Raw genomic sequence first — 22,496 nt, forward strand, 5'->3', positions numbered from 1 at the left:
ATAACACTGACTTACCAAGTATGAATAGGTACGCCTCCTCATGGGGGTTTTATTGATCTGTTTTATAGATATTATTAGATTAACAAATATTTCAAGATTATTTGATTATTTGATTATTTGATTATCTTGGAGTGTATCTTTTTTATTATTTGATCATCTTGTTTAAAATAATAATAAATGATTACGTGATTATATCGGTAAAAATTTGTAGTTATGGGTTCAATTGGAAACCCAAATAAGGGGCCTGATAAGTTTGTTACAAAATTTAATCCTGGTATTTATGATGAGTTTATTCTATGTTCCTTTGGAATTTTTTCCAAAGAGGAAGAACTGGTTCTTCCTTCAATGTATTGGATACTCAAACTATATAAGTGTGCAAGTATATTACTGGGTCTTTTACATGATCCAAGAAACCTCTTTCTAAATTATTAACAACTATTATCAATCAATGCCGGGCTTCAAAGTTCTTATGAAACTACTTATCATAGAAATGACATGAATCAGATTTTAATATTGATAAGTTCCACAGATCTTTAAGAGTACATGCAATCAAAGATTCTTTCAAAACTGAAATACAAATTGAAAGAGTTGGTCCTGCTTTGTTTCATAAAAAAGAATGACCAACGAAGATACAAGTATCTTTTCTTATGGAGGAACAAATTCTATTTGTTTAAAAGCATTCTGATTTAAACAAAAAAATCTCTTAACCTGACATTATCAAGATGCGTGATTTTTTTTATTGACAATATTTTTGTTTTTCAACAAACAATCGGCATTCCATTGGAACCAATTGTATTCTACTTCTTTATTACTTATTCCTTCATTCATTTGAGGCTGATGTCTAAGGAATAAAGAAAAGAAATAAGTAGTATCATTTATATTCCCTCTTCCGCTATATATTAGTTGACGATGTTCTGTCACTAAATTATTCAAATTTGGTGACTATGATGAACGCATCTATCCCATCGAATTTGAGATAAATGAAACAACAGATACAGTACAGTCCGCTTTATATTTTGACATACATCTAGAAATTGACAACGAGGTTCGGTTAAAAACAATCTTTCCGACCAAAAAGATAATTCGGCTTCCAAATTGTGAAGTTTCCATTTCTACGTATCCTAGTTGATATGATATCCAAGGCTTCATTTAATTTTATAATATACTCGGTTGTGGTTGCTGCTCACAAGGAAGCTATTAAGCAAAATTTCAAAGTTGAGAAGTTTAAATCATGCCTATGTTAATTTTACGTCCGCCAGATGACGGTGGATACGTCCAACTTGTTGTAATTACAATACCGTCCCTTCTCCCCGAATGTGACCTACTGAATGAAACCTATCACCGGCATAATACGTATATGAGCAACACGAAAATGCCACTTGTGGATCAGGATCTGCTTACCCTTCCGTAGCACATAGGACCCCCCCCCCCCCATATTATGTGGGGTTTGTTCCTGTTGCTCAATCTTTGTTTTCTATGTTGTGTTTTGTGTACTGTTTAGTTTTTTTGTTTCTTTTTTAGCCATGACGTTATCAGCTTTTTTCAACTGTTGGGTTTCAAATGCCCCTTTGATATCTGTTGCCTCTCTTTTATTATTTTGTAATATAAAACACAATAAATCTTTTATAAAAGAGAGGAAGATGCCAATGGTTAGTCAGTAAATCGCAAACGAACTGAATATGCCATAGGAAAAAACGGAAAATGACAAAAAGACAAACAAAAGTCTATATAAACAGCATTGAAAACTGAAGACTAAGTAACAAGAGTTCTACATAAAAAAACGGGGATGTTTGTGTGTGCTCGGGAAGGTTGGGCGGCTTCTCTTGCTACACATGCGACACTAGTCTATTTGTGTATGTCAGTACACACTCATAGTTATATACTTATTCAGTAGGTTACATTCGATGGAAAGAGGATTGGATTGTGTTTACGACAATTTGAACATATTCGTCGTCATCTGTGAAACAGGTATTCCATTACGACCCATCAACTCATAAAATCGACTGTAAATTTTTCGAAAGGATCACTTCAACATTACCATTTTGAAACCCTGGTTTGTAACTTCCTTGTAAGCAAAGCCTGTCTGTTGAGGAAAACACAGGCTCTGAAGATAATATTTTCAACACCAAAAATGTCGGAAAGAACTTTGTAAAATTCTGAAATAAGATAATAGTTCACAGCTATGCAATCTACGGTTGTTTAAAGATATGTAGATTCAAAGAGTCATATACTTGCATTTTCAACAAAGGTTGTGTGTTTATCAAAATGTAAATTTGTTGTTTGTTTTTTATTTGCAGAAAGTTATGCAAACGATAGTACAGAGATATATCTTTGATATGCAGAGAGAGGCAGAAGTAACCGAAGGTAAAGGTGGTATTATTCTAATTTCAAATTTATTCTCAATTGATAACGAATATACTAGAGAGAATATTCATCATCATCAGCCATAGTTTCAATGGAATTTAATCTGATTTAAAATACAAATCCTGTCTCCACACTCTGCTTACAAATATCTGACAACGCTCCGTTTTACTTTTTGTTTTAAAGTCCTTTCGGGATCACTTGTCATCGGGTTGTGTCGTAATGATACGGAGCTTCAACAATTTGTAAGCAAATGTTTCATTGGCTGGTGTAATACTGACCAAAACAGAAATTATAACAGAGTGTTGTCACAACGGTCACACCCTTGTAAATTTTCCTAAAATCTTAGTTCTTCCTAATATCTTACCGTCTACCTTTTTTTCAAATTCTAGCTAGGGCTAGTTGAGAGCGAATTAGGCGTCTAGTTCTGGTTGTAAAATCAATACTAGTATTTCTGTGGTATAAAATCATTATGATGTTGTCGTAAGTTTCTTTTAAACATCCATCACATGTATAAAAACAATATAAATTTGGTATAATTTTGACCATCGGTTTATGGAAATATTATTCATTTAAGTATGTACTTGCATATAAGTATACACAGAATAAGTTTCAAATCAATGATAAATAAAGGCAACAGTAGAATACCTCTGTTCAAAAGTCATACATCGATTGAGAAAAAAACAAATCCGGGATACAAACATAAACTAAGGGAAACACATCAACTATAAGAGGAAAACAACGAAACAACAGAAACACTGAAGTGCAACAAAAACAAACATCAACATACATAGAAACGGACTATATAAAAACAGCTGCAGTATTTTTGACTTGCAAATTTTCAAAACAAATGGGGGTTTGAATGGATATAAAAAAAAACACTTAGTAATTGATGTGTTTGTCTATCTTATTCAGGATCGTGCTTTAGTTCTAGTATTTATTTTATTTTGTAAAATAGATGACTTTGAAGAAATTAAACAAGATATTTCCAGTTTCCGATACGAGATGTTAAACACCTTAACAGTTCGAGAAAAACAGCATGATGAAGTTATGTTAAAACTAAGCCAGATATTAGGGGTCCCAATAAGTCCGTTGGAGAAACTAAAAAGCAGATCTGGATCGCCTATTAAACAAATGTCCATTGATGAAGAGTTTGTCTCTGGGCCGTATGATAACAATGTTGACAAATCATACGAGAACAGCCAAATCGTATGTGAAGCAGATATTAATGTAGAGACTTCTAATGTAGAAATAGAAGGGTCAGGTTGTGATAGGAATGAGGAAGAAAATGACAAAGAAGGAGAAACAAAAGAATTAGGAATAGAAAACAGTGTAAATGGATATACAAAAGTGTCTAAAGAAACTTGACGTTTATAAATTGTTTCATTACAGACTTGAATCAACTTTTGTATCGTTTGTCTGTTGTTTTTGGTCAATTCAGTGCAGACATGATTTTGTTTTTACCATTTTCTTTATACAAGTGTGCTATTAAAATGTACCGTATTGCCTTCAGTAAAATAACACGAAGTATGTAAAGAGAGCAGTTATATATTTTTTGTATATATTTTTTTACCTCACTTAGTCTGATATTTACCGAAAAGTTAGAAACAAATCTAAAACAGTGTCCATGAAATTGAATTTGTTTCCGTTGGAGCACTTTTCTGGATTAGTTAAGAATGCTCAATGCCACTTGATTAAAAATTCAAAAATGTTTTAAAACCAAACCAATTGCGAAGTTATAGAGATTAAAACCAAAAATTCGTAAAAGTTGTGCCAAATCAGGCTTACCTGAAGCAAGGTTATCAGCTCTCCGAACTTTTCCGAAGTCTTGCATTTAGATGCCAAGCTTTTGATCGTCGATCCTTGATCGGAAGTTATTGCTATCTATATGTCGGAAGATGAAAGAACTTCCAGTTAGAAATTGTTTTCAAAATATTTGTTATAGCAAATGAGTACTATATATCGGTCGACTGTGCTGGCCTGCAAAAGTTTGCTTAAAGAAATAGTCAAAAGTCTGATGGCAACTTTGCATGAAGATGGAAAAACTTGCCTGTTTTTTTTCAAAGATTTTTAAATATAAATGATATTCAGATACAATATATAATCAGATGTATACGTATTTCAGAGAGATTAAAACAAACAAATGAAACGAAGACATGTTGTTTTCAAAATAACCATGAAAGTGCCACATTACAATGTGAATCTAACGAAGAAAACGCTCCTTTTCTGTGTAGCGCTAGTGTGCTCGGATTAAGGAACATCTCTTAGTTTGGGTTTTGTTACCATCTATTGAATTTTGACACGTGTGCAAAGGCTGTCAAAATATTTGTATAATGTGTATGTAAAACGTGCACTGTTTTGCTTTACCGTTTAACTGTTTCATTTTTTTATATGTAGTTTATGAATCGATACAAATGTTTATGGTGTCTTTTTATAATCTGTTGGTATCTGTACAGAATAATCGAGAGTGCCGTTGTTACATAATTATTTTTTCTGTTTTTTTTTTGTCAATCAAGAAATATGTGATGAATGTATCCTTATAAAATGCTTTATTTGTGAGTTTAAAATATTAAGAACCTTTAATCTTTGTTTAGTCGTACTGACTATGTATGAAATGGTTGCCGCTGGACATAAAGCATTCTTTAACATGACATATTTTAACTAAATAAACGTATATCGATAAACGAAATAAACGCCTGTACGACAGCAACCCAACGACTCAACTTTCTTCAATTAAAAAAAAAGTTGTTTCTTTTTATTTATTTTTGTTCATACAACTCCCTGATTACCTGATAGCCAATGATATATAATAATATTATTAATTCGTATATTTTAACAAATTTGATTCGTTTAGGGATAGTCACATGTTAAACTATATTTTCGAAGGTAGTGAGAAAACGGCGGATAGCAAAAAGCATATTGACCGGCAAAAAGCATATTGCACGGTTATTTTTAGAATATCTAAAAACCGATATACTTTGTGACGTCATGTAATGAATTTCAGGATATTGTTTAACGTTTTGAAACAAATGATATCTGTGATCGATTATTTGACGAAAAAAAATCTTCGAATACATAAGATGTCAAAAAAAAAAAGTAAATGAAATAACAACTAATATGTTGTTATTGTCAAGGAGACAATGTAATATCTATAAAGTTCCAACAAACCTAAATGACGATTTTGATACAAACATGGTCGGAAATTAATAATATAACAAATATAGCCTTTGTATGAGGTCAATACAGGATATATCGACCCAAAGAAGTATATCGACCTCGGACTTCGACCTCAGTCAATATACTTCTTTCAGGTCAATATATCCTTGTATCGACCTCATACAAAGGCTATATTTGTATAGTGTATATGATACATTTTCAGCATAAAACTGTGATTATTACTGTGATATATGCATATAAAAATTTGTGTTTACGCTTTTATTCTGACCTTATTTTGTTGTTTACAATTTATTTATGTTTAAATTTTTATGTAATTTGGTATATAGCTGTGGATTATTTGTTATAATATAGTAAGTATAATGGTCAACAAAAGAAACGATACAAGGCAATGCTTTCTTCATAATATATAGAAATTGAATACAGTATCAAGATAAGCAAAATTGACCAATTAGTCAAATGTTTACAGTGTGCCGTTTTTTCGTCAAAGAAATCGATTAAAGGCAAAAAACTGATTTTTATACGACCGCAAAAATTGAAATTTTTTTAGTCGTATATTGGTATCACGTTGGCGTCGTCGTCCGAAGACATTTGGTTTTCGCACTCTAACTTTAGTAAAGGTAAATAGAAATCTATGAAATTTAAACACAAGGTTTATGACCATAAAAGGAATGTTGGGATTGGTTTTGGGTGTTTTGGTCCCAGCAGTTTAGGAATAAGGGGTCAAAAATGGCCCAAATAAGCATTTTCTTGGTTTCCGCACAATAACTTTAGTTTAGGTAAATCGAAATCTAACACAAAGGGAACGTTTGGATTGATTTTGGGAGTTTTGGTCCCAACGAATTAGGGGCCAAAAGGAGCCAAAATTAAACTTTGTTTGATTTCATCAAAAAATGAATTATTGGGCTTCTTTGATATGCCAAATCTGACCGTGTATTCAGATTCTTAATTTTTGGTCCTGTTTTCAAATTGGTCTACATTAAGGTCCAAATGGTTCAAAATTAAACTTAGCTTGATTTTAACAAATTCTTCGGGTTCTTTGATATGATGAATCTAAACATGTACTTAGATTTTTGATTATGAGTCCAGTTTTCAAGTTGGTCCAAATCAGGGTCCAAAATTAAAGAAATCTTCAATTACACAGTATTGCGCAATAGCAAGAAATCTTCAATTGCACAGTATTGTGCAATAGCAAGAAATGTTTAATTGCACAGTATTGCGCAATAGCAAGAAATCTTCAATTGCACAGTATTGTGCAATAGCAAGAAATCTTCAACTGCACAGTATTGCGCAATAGCAAGTAATAACTAATTGCACAATATTGCGCAATAGCAAGAAATTTTCAATTGCACAGTTTTTATGAAATATGCTTTGAAAATTGGAGTTATCTTTCTTTGTCCAGAATAGTAGTTGAATCAACTCAAATCATTGTTTTATACAATATACAATGTATATTCACTTTTACTACCAACTAATAATTTACACAATTTTTACCATTCAGTGATTACAAGCACTTTTTTTACATTTTAATATTTTATGATGTATTTAAATGAGTAGTTATTGTTGCAAACTCCATTAGAAATTTGAATTGAGATCAGTTTTGGAATAAGGGAAAGGAGGATGTGAAAAAAAATGAGCGGGGGCAATTTTTCTCATTTCAGATTTCATAAATAAAAAGAAAATTTCTTCAAACATTGTTTTGAGAGGATTAATATTCAACAGCATATTGAATTGCTCAAAGGCAAACAAAATTATTTAAGTTCATAAGACCACATTCATTCTGTGTCAAAAACCTATGCTGTGTCAACTATTTAATCACATACCAAATTTAGAGCTGAATCCAGCTTGAATGTTGTGTCCATTATACTTGCCCCAACCGTTCAGGGTTCAAACTATGTGGTCGTATAAAGTTGCGCCCTGTGGAGCATCTGGCTATTTTTCATTTACAATTTTATATCGATTAAAAATATATGTTTGACTGAAAGCCTACCGTTCATACATGGTTTGAGTAAAATGATTCATTCCTTCGTTAATATATGAATACGTTCGTTAATATATGCATACGACATTCGCATCATTTAAATTGGGTGCCGATTTTTGGGGGGGTTTTTTTGGTTTTTTTTGTTGGTTTTTCTTTTTTTCTTTAAATCCTGTACACAAAATAAAATTTGAAATTTGTTCAATAGCTCTGTATTTCTAATTTTCCGACTTAACTTTGTCACTTTTTCAGAACAAAATACTTTGCCAAATGATGTTTAACACGCGTCTGGCGTACTAAATTATAATCCTGGTACCTTTGATAACTATTAATGTATAATTTCAACAGTTTTCCTGTTTATGATATTTAATGATAAATTTCGATTTCAAACTTGTGTAGCGTTACTTTTGTTGACTAGTATACTTGATGAATGTGTGATAGATGAAAACATGTGCTTCTGTCCTCCGTCTTGTGTTTCTTAACAGCTACAGATGATAACTTCTTTTATATTATATTCTAACTTTGATAAGATAAGCCTTACAATATTATAATTTTTTCTGTCGTGCGTATACTTTTTGCATGACAAATAAATGTTTTACTTTAAAATGTAAAGAACTGATAGCATTGTTCTTTTTACACGGTTTTAAGTTCGGAAACGTCAGCAAACATTATAACACAGATTTCTGTGAATTGATACACAGTTTACATTGTTAAAAGAGTTTTTACTATTCGCCTCTAGTTTCAGGTAAACAAAATGATTGAGATGGTTGGTTGAACAAAATTCAACCGGACAAAACCAACAGGCAGTTATATTTGATTTTTTAAAAGTTTTCTTCAAATATACCTGACTATAACTTTTTTCGAAATGAAAAAGAAAAAGAGAAAAAAGAAAGTCAACAAAGCATTACAAACCCAATGATGAATTATGTCATCCGGAACGGACAGCAGTTCTTGCTCCATTTGTTACATCCGTCGCGATTTCTGTCAATTTAGTAACGAGCGGATAAGAATGTTTTGAATATAGATGCATGTCATGATTTTTGTAGTCTATGAAATTTGAAAAAAATAAGCAAGGAGTCAATATGTACATCTTAACTCTGAGCTGTCAGATGTACTTTGGAGATAAAGTTAAATTTTGAAGAAAAAAAATATCAGAATATATTTTTTGTCTTCTTTTTATTATAACGTATTGCTTATGACGTATGTGATTTTGTCTTAATACTTATAAATTTATGGTTGCAAACTATTAATTATATGATATGAATCTTTTTTTATTGTACAGATAATTTAAATGTGTTCATTTGATGTACCCCGCTCATAACACCTTAATTTGTAAAACATGTGCCTTTGTCCAACAAATTAGTGCATTGCGCATTATGGAGTCATAAATATTTTATCTGGAGTCAGTTTCATAACCAAAAGAAAACTTACGACTATTAACGATTGATTGTAAGTCTTGAACAATTCAACTAGTGTACTTACGATCAATCGTAGTCGTAAGTATTTATGTGAAAACATACTCTTGCATTTATTGTTAAATGAAACTAAGGCATTATGACATTAATCGTCCAAATTACTATAGTATGAAGAGACTGTTCTAATTTTTTAACATGACGCCATTTTCAATAATCATGATGTCTTGAACGGCAATTATAATTTCTTTGCAGCAAAGAATCAAAATAGCAGTTCAACACGTCGGGCGTCAGAGAAAAAAAATATAAATCGCCTTTAGAAATAAAAAAAAAAATATATTAAAGGTTTCATATGATTATTTGGACTACTGAAGAAAATGCTAAATTGAATATGTGTGAATCTGATACAGCGCCATATGATGCTCTGCAGGACAGAGAAGTGTTGTAAGTGTTGGGGTATAATGTTACTTGTTATGTTTGTATTAAAATTTTATAAAAAAAAATGCTTTGTTTCATTATTGCCTGGAACATAAAAAAATTCACAACATTTACATAAAACCCACCAAATATTACATTTGGCCTTTGTCACTCTTTAGTTTGCGATCGTCCTTGATGTCTTTCTTTGTTGTCTTGTGGCAGCTTTCTCGTCTCCGGTGTGTAAGGTGACCAGTTTGATCCCCATATGACTTTAATCAGCAATCTGGCTCCATGTATTCCACAATGGCTACAAAATTGTATAAAATCGGAAAAGTGAATGTTACATACAAATAAAATTCACATTAAAAAAAAAGAAATAAAAAGTAAGGGGTTTTTGGTGGGCATGACGTATTAAACATCTCTCGAAGAATTTGAAGATCTATTTATCTGATATAATGAAGATTATTTACATATTCGTTTTCTTCCTTTCACGAGTTTTTGTAGGTCTGGTGCTTTATAAATTCACAGAGTAATATTTTCTTATAAAGAGACCTTTCGTTAAATTATAAATTTACCCGACTAGGTATTTTATTCGAATGTGCGGGTTATTTCAGTTGTCCTAATAAAAAGTCTATACTTTAGATGCATGTGTTTGTAATGTGTTGCCTTGTCAACAAATTTCTAAAATCTGTTACGGATGTTAATTGCTAATCTGATGTCATGACAGACAACTGAAATAATTCATATTATGGACTTTATAAAGCTGCAAAAAACATTCATAGGCTACATCAATCGATGACTTAAATCAAGATAATTAAAAGAATAAGACCTTAACATCATTGCCATGGAAATTCCCGTTGGTTTTTCCAGTCATTTACAGTTTATGGGTATTTCAAATGTGGATTAATAGATATCTATTAATGAATTCCTATGCTAGGTACAGATCTTACTGAGTGCACGGTATGTCATTCTAAACTTATGTGAAAAATGTAATCTAAAGTATTGATTGTATGCATCAAAAGAGTAACACCGAAAGCAAAAAAAAAATGCGGCATATTAGAAATATATCGTCTTATTTTGCATCGAAATTACAAAATTAGTGTTCTATAAAATATGTTTATGAGATAGCCGTTTTATTATCATGGTATTTCTGTTCTTCTTGTCATTATATGTGGTAACCGAGAAAGGTGTATTTGTGAAGTAAAAGTAAAGACTTAAAGTTGGGTTGCATATATACATAATAACAAGGAACATGAGCTCTTATGAGCTCTTTAAACGACTGATAATAAACAAAACATACATGTAAAAACATCAGATTCATATACAACACAAACATAAAGACAGCACATACATATATTAATACATAGATAGTACATGCAAAATAAAAGCTAAGCAAGATATGTATTAAAACAAATCAAATATAAGCACATAGTAATACACAATATGTGTATACAAGTAGCACATACAAAATTAAACACTATAAAGCACAAGCAAAAGATTGCAAGTAGCTACCTACGGCACAGGTAATGCATAAAAAAGCAAAGAAATAACATATAAAATAACTGCAAAAAAAGAAATATCAAATAACTGCAAAAAAAAGAAACATAAAACAAACGGCAGACCTCAATGTCAAGTCATGTGGCAGCAAGGAGTTACAATATTTACAAGAACTACAGGTTCAAATTTCTGAAAAACACCAGGTGGAGATAAAAAAAAATAAACTGGCCAAAAGTTAATAAGGTCCTTGCCTCATTTACCAAGGGTTTCCAGAGACTTGCTGCCTCATAACTCAAGCTTTTCTTACCATACCTTGTTGTTTTTGGCCGTGTAAAGTATGATAATGTCGTGATGAGCGCCTGACTCACTGTGTTGAGCCGATACAGGTGTATTTGTTTGATATGATAATGTCGTGACGAGCGCCTGACTCACTGTGTTAAGCCGAGACAGGTATATGTATAAAGTATGATAATGTCATGACGAGCGCCTGACTCACTGTGTTAAACCGAAACTGGTATATTTGTAAAAGAGGGGCGAAAGATACCAGAGGGACAGTCAAACTCATAGATCGAAAATAAACTGACAACGCCATGGCTAAATATGAAAAAGACAAATAAAAAATAATAGAAAACATGACATAACATAGAAAACTAAAGACTAAACAACACGAACCCCACCAAAAACTGGGGTGACCTCAGGTGATCCGGAAGGGTAAGCAGATCCTGCTCCACGTGTGGCACCCGTCGTGTTTTTTTTTGTTTTTTTTATTACAAACCCGATATATAGTCCAATTCTGTAGGTCACATTCTTGAAAAGGGCAGGGGATTGTAGTTACGACATGAGGAACATATCCGATATCCATTGTTAAACGGTTATTCCATAACGGTCAACCAACTCGTGCTGGCGTCCGTAAAGTTTACGAAGCCACGATTTCAGCTTTACCATTTAGAACTCTGTATCTCTAGTTTGATGGGATAGATGCGTTCAACGTGGTCACCAAATTTTGAATTATTTAATGAGAGAACATAATCCATACAGCGGGAAGTAAAGTTAAAAGGATATTGCTAACTTCTTATCTTTCTTCCTATGAAGTTCCTGTATGAAGTCAGCCTCATGATAATAAAGAAACGAGTCGGTAAAATGAGGGGTACAATTGGTTCCCATTGGAATGCCGATAGTCATTTGAAAAACACAATTCAAACGTAACAAATATGTTGTCAATCAAGAAATCAGGCATCTTGATAATGTCAGTTACATAGAATTTGTTGTTTGAATCAGAGTGATTATTTACAATAAAAGTAGGATTTATCCCTCCTTAACACAAGATACTTGCATCTACGTTGGGCATTCGTTTTTTTATGAAACAAAGAACTCCCGCAACCGAAGGTGTCCTTCAGCTGGCCCCTTAAAAATATCTATACGAGTACAGTTATAATGGACGTCATACTAAACTCCGAATTATACACAAGAAACTAAAATCAAAAATAATACAAGGCTAACAAAGGCCAGAGGCTCCTGACTTGGGACAGGCGCGAAATTGCGGCGGAGTTAAACATGTTTATGAGATCTCAGCCCTCCCCTATACCTCTAGCCAATGTAGAAAAGTAAACGCATAACAATACGCACATTAAAATTCAGTTCCAGAGAAGTCCTAGTCCGATGTTTAGATTGTATGTATTCTAAAAGATCGTTGGAATTTTTTAGTATCCATATCCGATTCACGCCACCTCCAGAATAGGCAGTTTCACAATTATTTTTAAGCTTTGATTGCTGATATAATAGATGTTTGTTAATAATTTAAAAAGAGGTTTCGTGGAGCACTTGGAAGACCCAGCAATATACCGTTGTTTGTAAGGATACTATGTAGTTTAAGTATCCAATACAGTGATGTAAAATCCAGTTCTTCATCTTTGGATGAAATTCCAAAGCAATGATAGTGTCGTATTCCAAAGTGTGATAATGTCGTAACAGCTTTATTAGATCTATATGCAAGTGAGCGAAATAAGGCTTTATCCATTATTCATTTGTGGAGCTAGTTTATAAACCAGTGTGGCGATTTTTTTTAAAGTGGGGCGAGTTGGTGAAAAATAGGGACGAAAGATACCAGAGGGACAGTCAAACTCATAGATCGAAAATAAACTGACAACGCCATAGCTAAAAATGAAAAAGACACAGACAAATAATAGTACGGAAGACACAACATGGAAAACTAAAGACTAAGCAACACTAACCCTACCAAAAACTGGGGGTGATCTCAGGTGCTCCGGAAGGGTAAGAAGATCCTGCTGCACATGTGGCACCCGTCGTCTTGCTTACGTTATTACAAATCCGGTAAATAGTCCAATTCGATAGGTCAAATTCATGAAAAGGGAAGGGTATTGTAGTTACGACATAAGGAATATATCCGATATCATCCAGATGTGAAACAGCTATTCCATAACGGTCAACCACCTCGTGATGGCGTCCGTAAAATTTACGAAGGGATGATTTCAACTTCACCATTTGGAACTCTAAAGCTTGGTTTAATAGCTTCCTTGTGAGCAGCTATCCTATATCAAGGAAATCATAATAGGAAATACACGCATGGTAATATCGTATCAATTGGGAGATGTATACTCCGTATGCAGGTGCTGCTGGAATGTTGCTACATAGAAATGGAAAGTTCACAATTGGGAAACTGAAATCATCTCTTTTGTCGTAAAGTTTTGTTTTCAAACGACCCTCATTGTCATTTTTTAGATGTAAGTTATTAGCCAGGCTCAACTGCATCTGTAGTATCCTTTATCTCTTCTAGTTCGATTGGATAGATTCGTTCAACATAGTCAACATGAAATTTTGTATTATTTAGTGAGCCTGAGAACATCATCTTTATAGCGGAACGTAAAGTTACTGAAGGATATTGCTAACTTCTTATATTTCTTCCTAAGAAGTTTCTGTATGAAGTCAACCTCATATTGATAAAGAATCAAGTCGGCTAAAAGAGGGGCACAATTGGTTCCCATTGGAATTCCGACACTTTGTTGAAAAACATGTCCTCCAAACGTAACAAATATGTTGTTAATCAAGAAATCAAGCATATTGATAATGTCAGTTTCAGAGAATTTTTGTTTGAATCAGAGTGATTATTTACAGGTAGGATACTCCACAAGACAAGATACTTGAAAAAGTAGGGCCAGCCGATTTGGTGTAAAGGCATATTTATTTTAGCAGTGAAATTGACTGTCATTGTCTTCGAGATTTCACGTTAGTTATCGTAACGGTTGTGAGTGGAGTATGAAGACTAGATAATAAGGGTTGCGTACAAATGATCACAAATGTATTACCTTAACAGTGCTCCGAGGTCCACTTCTAAAATCAAGACCTCATTTTATAAATGCCCAGCTACAGAATGCACAGTTAGTGATTACCTCCCCTGATTTACTTCTTTTGTGTTGTGAGTCATTGCAGAAAATGAGAAAAAGAAAGTCCCAATAAAAATCCTCAGGAAAAGATTGGGTAAGCAAAAGGACAGATGACTTTAAACAGTACATTTTTGTCTTCATTATTTCAAATGAGCATCTGTTGTATTGTCAGTGAAATATAATATATGTACGTGACATTGGCCATGAAGCGGAAATTATCAACAGTAGCGAAAGTAATTTCCATACATGCCATATATCATGATATTTATAGTATTAGATACCACTGAAGCCGTATTTAACAAATCACAACGGTTTCATTTGAAATTATACAATCAGTTTTAATATTTACTTTACATTTTATTTAATGATTTATTTTATAAGTGTTTACTTTTCACGGTTGGATTGATATTCAAACAAATATAAACAAAAAATATCATGAAATAGAAGTTTCAATTGATAAACATAATTTTGATTGATTCAGTCCCTTATTAGACCAAAACTTGAATACTGCTGCACTGTCTGGGACCCTTACACAACAGAGAACATTAACTCCATAGAAAAAGTCCAAAGACGTGTAGCGAGATATGTATACTCAAACTACAAATATACTGAAAGTGTAACAAACATGATTAACACACTTCACTGGCCAACATTACAAATTTTCATTTTTCTGCCAAACTATAAAAGACTGGAACAAATTACCTGAACCAATAGCCTGCAGCACCACTACTGAGTGCTTCAAGGAGAAACTCACTAGAGAGATACTCCTTGACACTTACAAACACATATTTGTTTAATATGTATCTTGTTTTTATCTTAACCAAAACTTAAAATAAAAATTGAAAAATATTACTTACATATACCAGGGATCTCCATGGCCTGTTTAACGATGGCTCCCCGCCATCGTTCAAATGTCTTGCGCCATCGTCAAATGACTCGCGCCATCGTTAAATTGTCTTCCGCCATCGTTCAAAACTTCATCGTTCTTTTGCACCCCGACGCCATTTTTTTATAAATTATAATCAAATGCATGTAATTGCATTACCCTTAGGCTTTTTATGTTATAATCCAATACAGTTCGAACGCCTGAGGGATATCCGGATTAAGATCGCTAATCACTTGTACCTGAGCTTGTACAGGTAGATCAACAAACCAGACAGGAGAATACTATCTGAGGATAGACGATCCATTTGTCGAATTAATCAACTAAGTTTCAGCAAATGATTATGATAATTTAGATTAAATAAATAAATTAATAATCCAGTTACAAAGAAAACAGTTTAACAAGTCGAACACGTGCTTTATTTTGACTTACGCAATCAGCATCCCCCTTTTTTAAGAAGTACAAAATAAGACGCAAAACAGTAAATATTATTTCATCGCAAATAACTCGAGTACTGCTGTAACGATAATTTAGAATTTCTTTAAAAGTTTGAAAGTAAAAACCTAAATATTTCCTGTAAAGAAATATCGTATCGTAATTCCGAATTCATTTCGTATATTACAATCAAATTGATACATCCGCGTTCCGGTTTTCTATTCAGACTCGAAAGATGCATGTTGCACAGCATCACTTTGCCAGATAAAGTCATTAAAAACCTTTTCATTTGTCAACGTTTGCTTTACAAATCTCTTTAACCTTTTACATAAACCGTACGAATCATTTTGTTGTTGCTGCAAATCAGCCATACCGGTAATGGGTTCTGAATTTGACAGTGTCCATGAAAAATAAGCTCCACATCATATGATTTTTAACCCCCATAACAATTACCAAAAAAACAAGAAATCTACATGGGACCCTTCATGACAGCTTTTGGTCATTCTCGACTTAAGGGGGGACCATGAAGACTTGGTATTTGAATGGTTAAAAACGGCAATACATGAAAATATTGATACTTCTAATTCTATAATGAAAATTCAAATAAATATAATTTAAATAAGCAATGAATTAGCATGTTCACCATTCCTTGTATGGAGGGATAAAATACTTCCAATCGCGCTACACTGTACAGCATAGACACGGTTTGTAATGGTGAAAGTTCCTCAATCGTTTCAATTTTCATCCATAGAGATCCCTGATATACATTTGCATTATATAAAAATTGAAAAATTATTACAAAAAAAATTTTTTTTTAATCATTAACAATATTGTTAAACCAGGCATGCGCCGGAAAGTAATCATCAACCAGTTGATGTTTTTATGTATATGAAGAAGAAGAAGAAGAAGAGTTGTTCAGATAGTTGTTTTATATTGGCAGTTGCTATTTTACAGGCTCCAGCAAAATAGCTTCCTTGGCGCTATTTTGCCGGCTCCCTCAAAATAGCTATTTGAATAGAGTTTTGCTATTTTGCTGGTGTTAATTATGATTAAAATAGAAGTATAGAATTCATGAATAGAAAAAATACTGGTGCTTAGAAACATGCACTCCAATTATGTCTTCTTTAAACATTTATCCAAAACATGCATATTGAAAATTGATAGTCATAACTTTAATAAGAAGTCTCTAAAAACATAAAGTCTCTAAAAACATGTCTTTTTAATCATTTTAAAAAGTAAAATACTAAAATTGAAACTTGTACTTTTTTCTTAAATACTTGTCTTAAAAAACGCATTATAAATATTAGAATTGATACTAGTACTTTTAAATTTATGATAGGACGTCTGAAAAATGTTTCTTTTAAAAAATATATAATAGACACAAGCAAAGCATACGAACCCTTATAAAAATTTAAATATCTCAAACTTCTTTACGTCGATCGTTACAACACCAGTGGCACTGTGTCTTGCAATTACTTTTTGGTGAATTTCTTTTAAATCTGGCACCAGAAAGGTGCTTCCACTGCAGACATGAACTGAACATAACACTTGTTTCTTTTGCGTCTGCATCAAATTTAGCAAAATTTGCATACATTTCAATATTCAACATTCATAGAATAAATGCTGTCAATAGCTAGATTTCTAGGCATTGTGTATACAATATTTTTTTTATTAATCTTATAATATTTTATTGCACCATAGACTATAGATTATTATTATTAAAAATTTGTCTGGTTTTCATGATTTTTTTTAGTCCACTTTTCTCGTTTCAAAGTTCTCCAAAACCAGCTGTAGCTAGCTCTTCATATCGGATGAAAATGAAGTTTGTTTGATAACAAATTTGTTTATTCAATTTTCGAACGTTCAATGTTCAACAGAAATTAACATATGTACATGTAATTAAATGAGTGCAGTTCACCATAATTGAATGACAAGGAAGGCAAGGTGAACAAAAAGGTTATTCACATCTAGCCACATAAATCACCTGTGTATAAATAGTGTTGTTAAAAAATACATTTCAAATCTGAAATAAGACCGGCAAAATAGCAAAACTCTATATTAATCGCTATTTTGCTGGAGCCGGCAAAATAGCCCCAAGGAGTCTATTTTGCCGGAGCCGGTAAAATAGCACCTAAGAGGCAAAGTAGCCACTGCCTTTTATATTTCCATAAAAATTATCAAGCTCTGGGTGATCAACAAATTAACAATTGCAATGACATGATAGAAACAACAAAAAGCTTCATTTAAATTGTAATTTCAAATTCATGATTGTAACATTCAAAATGTTTTGTATAAAGTAACAAAAATGAAACATTATATTCTTAGTTAAACCAAATAGTCTGAGAAATTATAGTACTTCAAAATTTAATAAGATTATATAATATTCAATTATTGATTTTGCAATTTAATTAACATGTTCAATGATGTTTCAAGACAAGTAAACATTTTTAACCAGCCTTTAAATTCTGTGTTTACAGGAAAATAATGTTATTTTGTCATAGATTAATTTAAGCATAGAAAATTCCAAATTGGGATGAAAATTCCTAATCTGATGGTCAACGGACCCATTTGAAAAAAACCTAGAATCATCCCTGGTTTTATCCAGGAATTACATGTATCTATTTAAATAAAAATTAAACCCCTTCTGCAAAATATGATTCAAAACTGGTGGTGTGTGTGTGTGTTGAGGAGGCTTGCACTGCTTACAATGATTTTATGTACAGTATTCTAGCTAGAAAATAAGGACTGAGCTAGGGGCACAGTCTTTGTACATGTACATGATAAAGCTTCATGTTGATCAGAGTTATACTTTCTTAGAGAAAAAAGGCTTCTTATTTTTTAAGAATGCATATTTGATTTTCATATATATTTCAGATACACAATACAATATTCTACATGATACATCATAGATAAGAACCCAAACTATGGCTGACATGCAGGCTGTCCAACAAGCCTACTTATTGGCTCTCACAGAGGGAAACCAAGATCCAGCTATGTATATACAGACACTTATACATGCAGACTGTCAGCTGGCACTTAAATACATGTCAATCAATATGGAAAGTTTAATTGAGCTTAATAGTCAGGTAAATATGAAATTGTATACAAAAGATACTTGCAATGCTATCTTTAGGATGTCAGTTAGTTGTTTTGTAAAGATTACTAAAGATAACATGGCAGAACCAACTAATTTTTGTCAAGCCTTGACAGAGTCAAAAAGTGAGACACAGGTATGTTGTTTCCGCCATCATGGTCTATTGACTTTGAAACTTTTGCTTATTTTACATGTATTAGTTTGTGATTAGGTCAGTTTATGGGGAACCACAAGTGTTAGATCAATGATATTTGATCTGTAGATGTGTTAGCATCGGCATATCTCATTTCCATGGAGATGATTTGGCTCTGCCCCCTTAGTCATGGTCTATTGACTTTGAAAAATTTTCTGAGTTATCATGTATTAGTTTGTGATTAGGTCAATTCAAGGGGAACCATTAGTGGTAGGCCAATGTTAATTGGTATTCAGTTGTATAAGCATTGGCACATCTCATTTCCATTGAGAATATTTGGCCTCACCCCTCAGTCACAGTCTAATGACTTTGAAACTTATCTTAGTTTACATGTATTAGTTTGTGATAAGATCAGTTTAAGATGAACTGCTAATATTTCATAATTTGTGGAAGAAGTATTGCTATTTTGATTTCAACATTTGCATAATCAAAATTACAAAAAGGCGAGACATATCTCTGTGATAAGTTTATTTAGGAAAGAGTCTTCTCTATACTTCAAAAACGATTGTTGCGAACAAGATGGTAGAATTTTTATGTCGTAGCGGCATTTAGTTTTACCATAGTCTTGTCTGTATGTCCGTCTGTATGTTCCAAACTTTGTTTCTATTCTCTAACTTTAGTTATGCTAGGCCATTCTAGAGTTATTGCCCTTTACAAATGGAAAAATTGTTTGTGGATGGCCTGAGAGCAGGCTACCGCGGGTCTCGACCGCGGGTGAGATACATGGACGGCCTGACAGCGGGCTACAGCGGGTAAAGGGACGTGGTACCCACGGTAGCCCGCTATAAGGCTTGAATTTTTGGTTTCCATTCTTTAACTTTAGTTTGACTCAACTAACAGTTGTGAAACTTATACACAATTTTTGTTACCACAACTACAGTTAAAGGTTGAATTTTGGAGGTGTGGCTATAAGCTTTTCCAGATTTACAAAATGTATATGTCCCTTTACAAATGGAAAAATTGCTGATTTTTTTTTGTTTCCATTCTCTTCTTTAAGTAAACCTCAACCAAATATTATGAAACTTATACACAATACTTATTACCACAAAATACAGATCAAGTTTGGATTTTGGTGGCCTCAGGTTTACTGTTTTAGAGTTATGCCCTTTACAAATGAAAAAATTGTTGAATTGTGTTCTCCAACTTACACAATACTTAATTATTACCCCAAAACTCAGATTATAGTACAAATTCAGGTGTTTCTTTTCCCAGCAGTTAGTTTTTTAACCTGGAAAAAAAGATTCATTTTTGGAGTAAATTGACACTTATTTCACAAAATAAACCTTAACAAAAAAAGTACACTGGTTTTATTGAATTTGAAAAAGAAAATTAGATAGAAGATAATGTCACCTGAAGTTCCTGAAGTAAGAAACCCTTCCAAGAGTGGTAAAGTGATTCAGCAGAATGGCATAATAAATTCAACACTAGTTTACCTGTGTGTTACCTATATTCACTTCTGTCAGATGGTACATGCAATACACCTCTTTCACAATTGTTTTAATTTGCCTGTTACATAACATAAGATATGTGAATTAGCTACATATTCAAAGTAGTATTCAACATGTTCAGAGGTAAAACAGTGGATTCTTGTTTTATTTGCATATAATCTTCAATTGAATGTGTATTTGTTTTACAACAGTCAGCTGTATAAAATATTATTATTCCCCAGAATGTTGACCAGCTGACCAGAATCACCATAGCACTGAGTATCTTAGAAAAATATACCAGACACCTGCTCAAACCTGAAGAAAATAGGTCAAACATGTGGAAGTATGTCAAGTTTTCTAACCAGATCTTCAAAGACAGGGTTGATGCTATACAGGTAAGGATTGCTTATTTATTCTTTTCTCAGATCTTTCTTTGATCTATATGTAGTGAAAGTGTGTTTTTTTAGTCATATATTTATACTGCATACCAGGGTTTCCCCTGGGTCAATTATTTTTTTCGCCACCTCTTTCGCCAAAACAATATATTTTTCGCCACTTTATTATTTTTTTCGCCAAGTAACATAGCTATAGTTTACTTTTAAAATTTACCTTTTGTTCTTACTCCCCCCCCCCCCTTTTCCCTTATATAAGGTGATTTTGCCCCATTGTGTCTATGACTATTCTGTCAAACTTATTTTAGAGTCTACATTTAATGAATAAACACTAAACATTTACTTTCAAACAACAGATTTTGTTTTTAACATAAAAGGGAAAAATATTCATTGTATTTTAAACAACTTTTCTAAATGAGGGGGCCACTATACTTTTAATAATAAAGAAGATATAAGTCCTGGAATACAACAAAATTAATGGACATGTTTTGATTATATAATACCAGTATAGTTCGTAGGGAAAGTTTCTTTAAAAGAAAAATATTGATGTGCCCTTTTGTACTAGTAAAGTGATTTTTACAACAAAACAAAAGCCATTATCACATGATATTTTGATCCCTCCTTTCATGTGTAGTCATAACATTGAAGGGCTACTCTCATTCGAGGGGTTGTTCCCAACCTTTTGGATAGATTTCTTCATAACGACAGTTTTCTTTTCTTGACCATCGTAAATGAAAAAGTTGAAACTAAAACTATGCTTGAAACACACGTATCACTCAAACGACTTTAAAGTAGTCTCCCTAATCAATTACCTATATTAAAGTCAAAGGATAATTAAAGTTTTGAATCGGAGATTTTTCTTGCTTTTGAAAATTTTTCGTCATAACAACAGCTTTCTTTTCTAATTATCTTTAAAAGGAGAGGAGACGTCAAAAGTTTGCTTCAAACACGTTCGTCGCAAAGTCGTAAATAAATTCTGTATGTGACATTTAGCGGAAGCCATTTAACCATATCATTTTGTCAAACAATATAGTCAACACCTTTATTAATTAGTCCTTTGTTGTCGATAGCTATAAAATGCAATCAGCTGATTATTGATTTTCTGTCCAAATCTTAATGAGGTCAAGGTGAATTCCGAGTATTGTCTGATCGGGTAAAGTCCGAGAAACTCGAAAAAAGTAAATAAACAAGATGGAGGAAAATAAATCGTTCTATATATTTCTTTCGCCAAATTCTTTCGCAAATGACAAATTTTTATCGCCACAATTGTTATTTTTTCGCAAATTGCGAAAATGGCGACCGCCAGCGGAAACCCTGCTGCATACAGAGAAATGGTTCCAGGGCATCATAATATTTCTTATTTATTTTAATTATATATGTTGATATAGAGGGTACAGTGGAATGATTCTAAAAGATTTAGTCATGTTAAAGATATAATTTTCTTACCTACTTTTGCAAATTTATACTGACCCTCTTAAGAATATATTTATGGTCCAACTGCACAGCAAAGGGGGCATTAAATTATTACTCTTGACCCTTTTTCCTTCTGTCTTTCTATCTTTCAATCTTTCCGTCTGTCCCATTTTGTTGGAAAGCAAGCTTGAGTAGGGGCATTTGTGTTCACAGAAACATTCTACCATGTCTACTTTCATTTTTAATTTTCCTATATAAATTTCTTTGCCGTTTTGCAACAATTTTTTTTATGTTACTTATTTACAATTTTGTTTTCAGCTTTCACATATATGATACCTTCCTAAATAATGCTTTGTCAATGAACTGTTGCAATACCTAGATTTTATTAAGGTCAGGAATGTGAGCAGGTATATAATTAA

The 22,496-nt window shown here is 32.7% G+C and overlaps 2 protein-coding genes across 3 annotated transcripts in view; both read left to right on the forward strand.

The window, feature by feature from the left end:
- LOC139525593 (short transient receptor potential channel 7-like) overlaps positions 1-5,119 on the forward strand; it is a 43,021-nt gene extending 37,902 nt beyond the window's left edge. Inside the window, exons 13-14 of the mRNA XM_071321086.1 lie at positions 2,298-2,364; positions 3,320-5,119. Coding sequence (XP_071177187.1) covers positions 2,298-2,364; positions 3,320-3,729 — 477 coding nt within the window. The 3' untranslated portion in view covers positions 3,730-5,119. The remainder of the gene's footprint in view (positions 1-2,297; positions 2,365-3,319) is intronic.
- Positions 5,120-14,246: 9,127 nt separating this feature from the next.
- The window catches only part of LOC139525594 (uncharacterized), a 33,612-nt gene continuing 25,362 nt past the window's right edge, over positions 14,247-22,496 (forward strand). The window contains exons 1-3 of one of the 2 annotated variants that reach the window (XM_071321088.1): positions 14,247-14,334; positions 18,433-18,644; positions 20,515-20,667. In XM_071321088.1, the coding sequence (XP_071177189.1) occupies positions 18,483-18,644; positions 20,515-20,667 (315 nt within the window). In that variant the 5' untranslated portion in view covers positions 14,247-14,334; positions 18,433-18,482. Of the gene's footprint in view, positions 14,465-18,359; positions 18,645-20,514; positions 20,668-22,496 lie in introns of both variants that reach the window. The other variant, XM_071321089.1, reaches the window with a different exon arrangement.

Source organism: Mytilus edulis, chromosome 5 (genome assembly GCF_963676685.1).
Source record: "Mytilus edulis chromosome 5, xbMytEdul2.2, whole genome shotgun sequence".
Taxonomy (NCBI): Eukaryota; Metazoa; Mollusca; class Bivalvia; order Mytilida; family Mytilidae; genus Mytilus; species Mytilus edulis.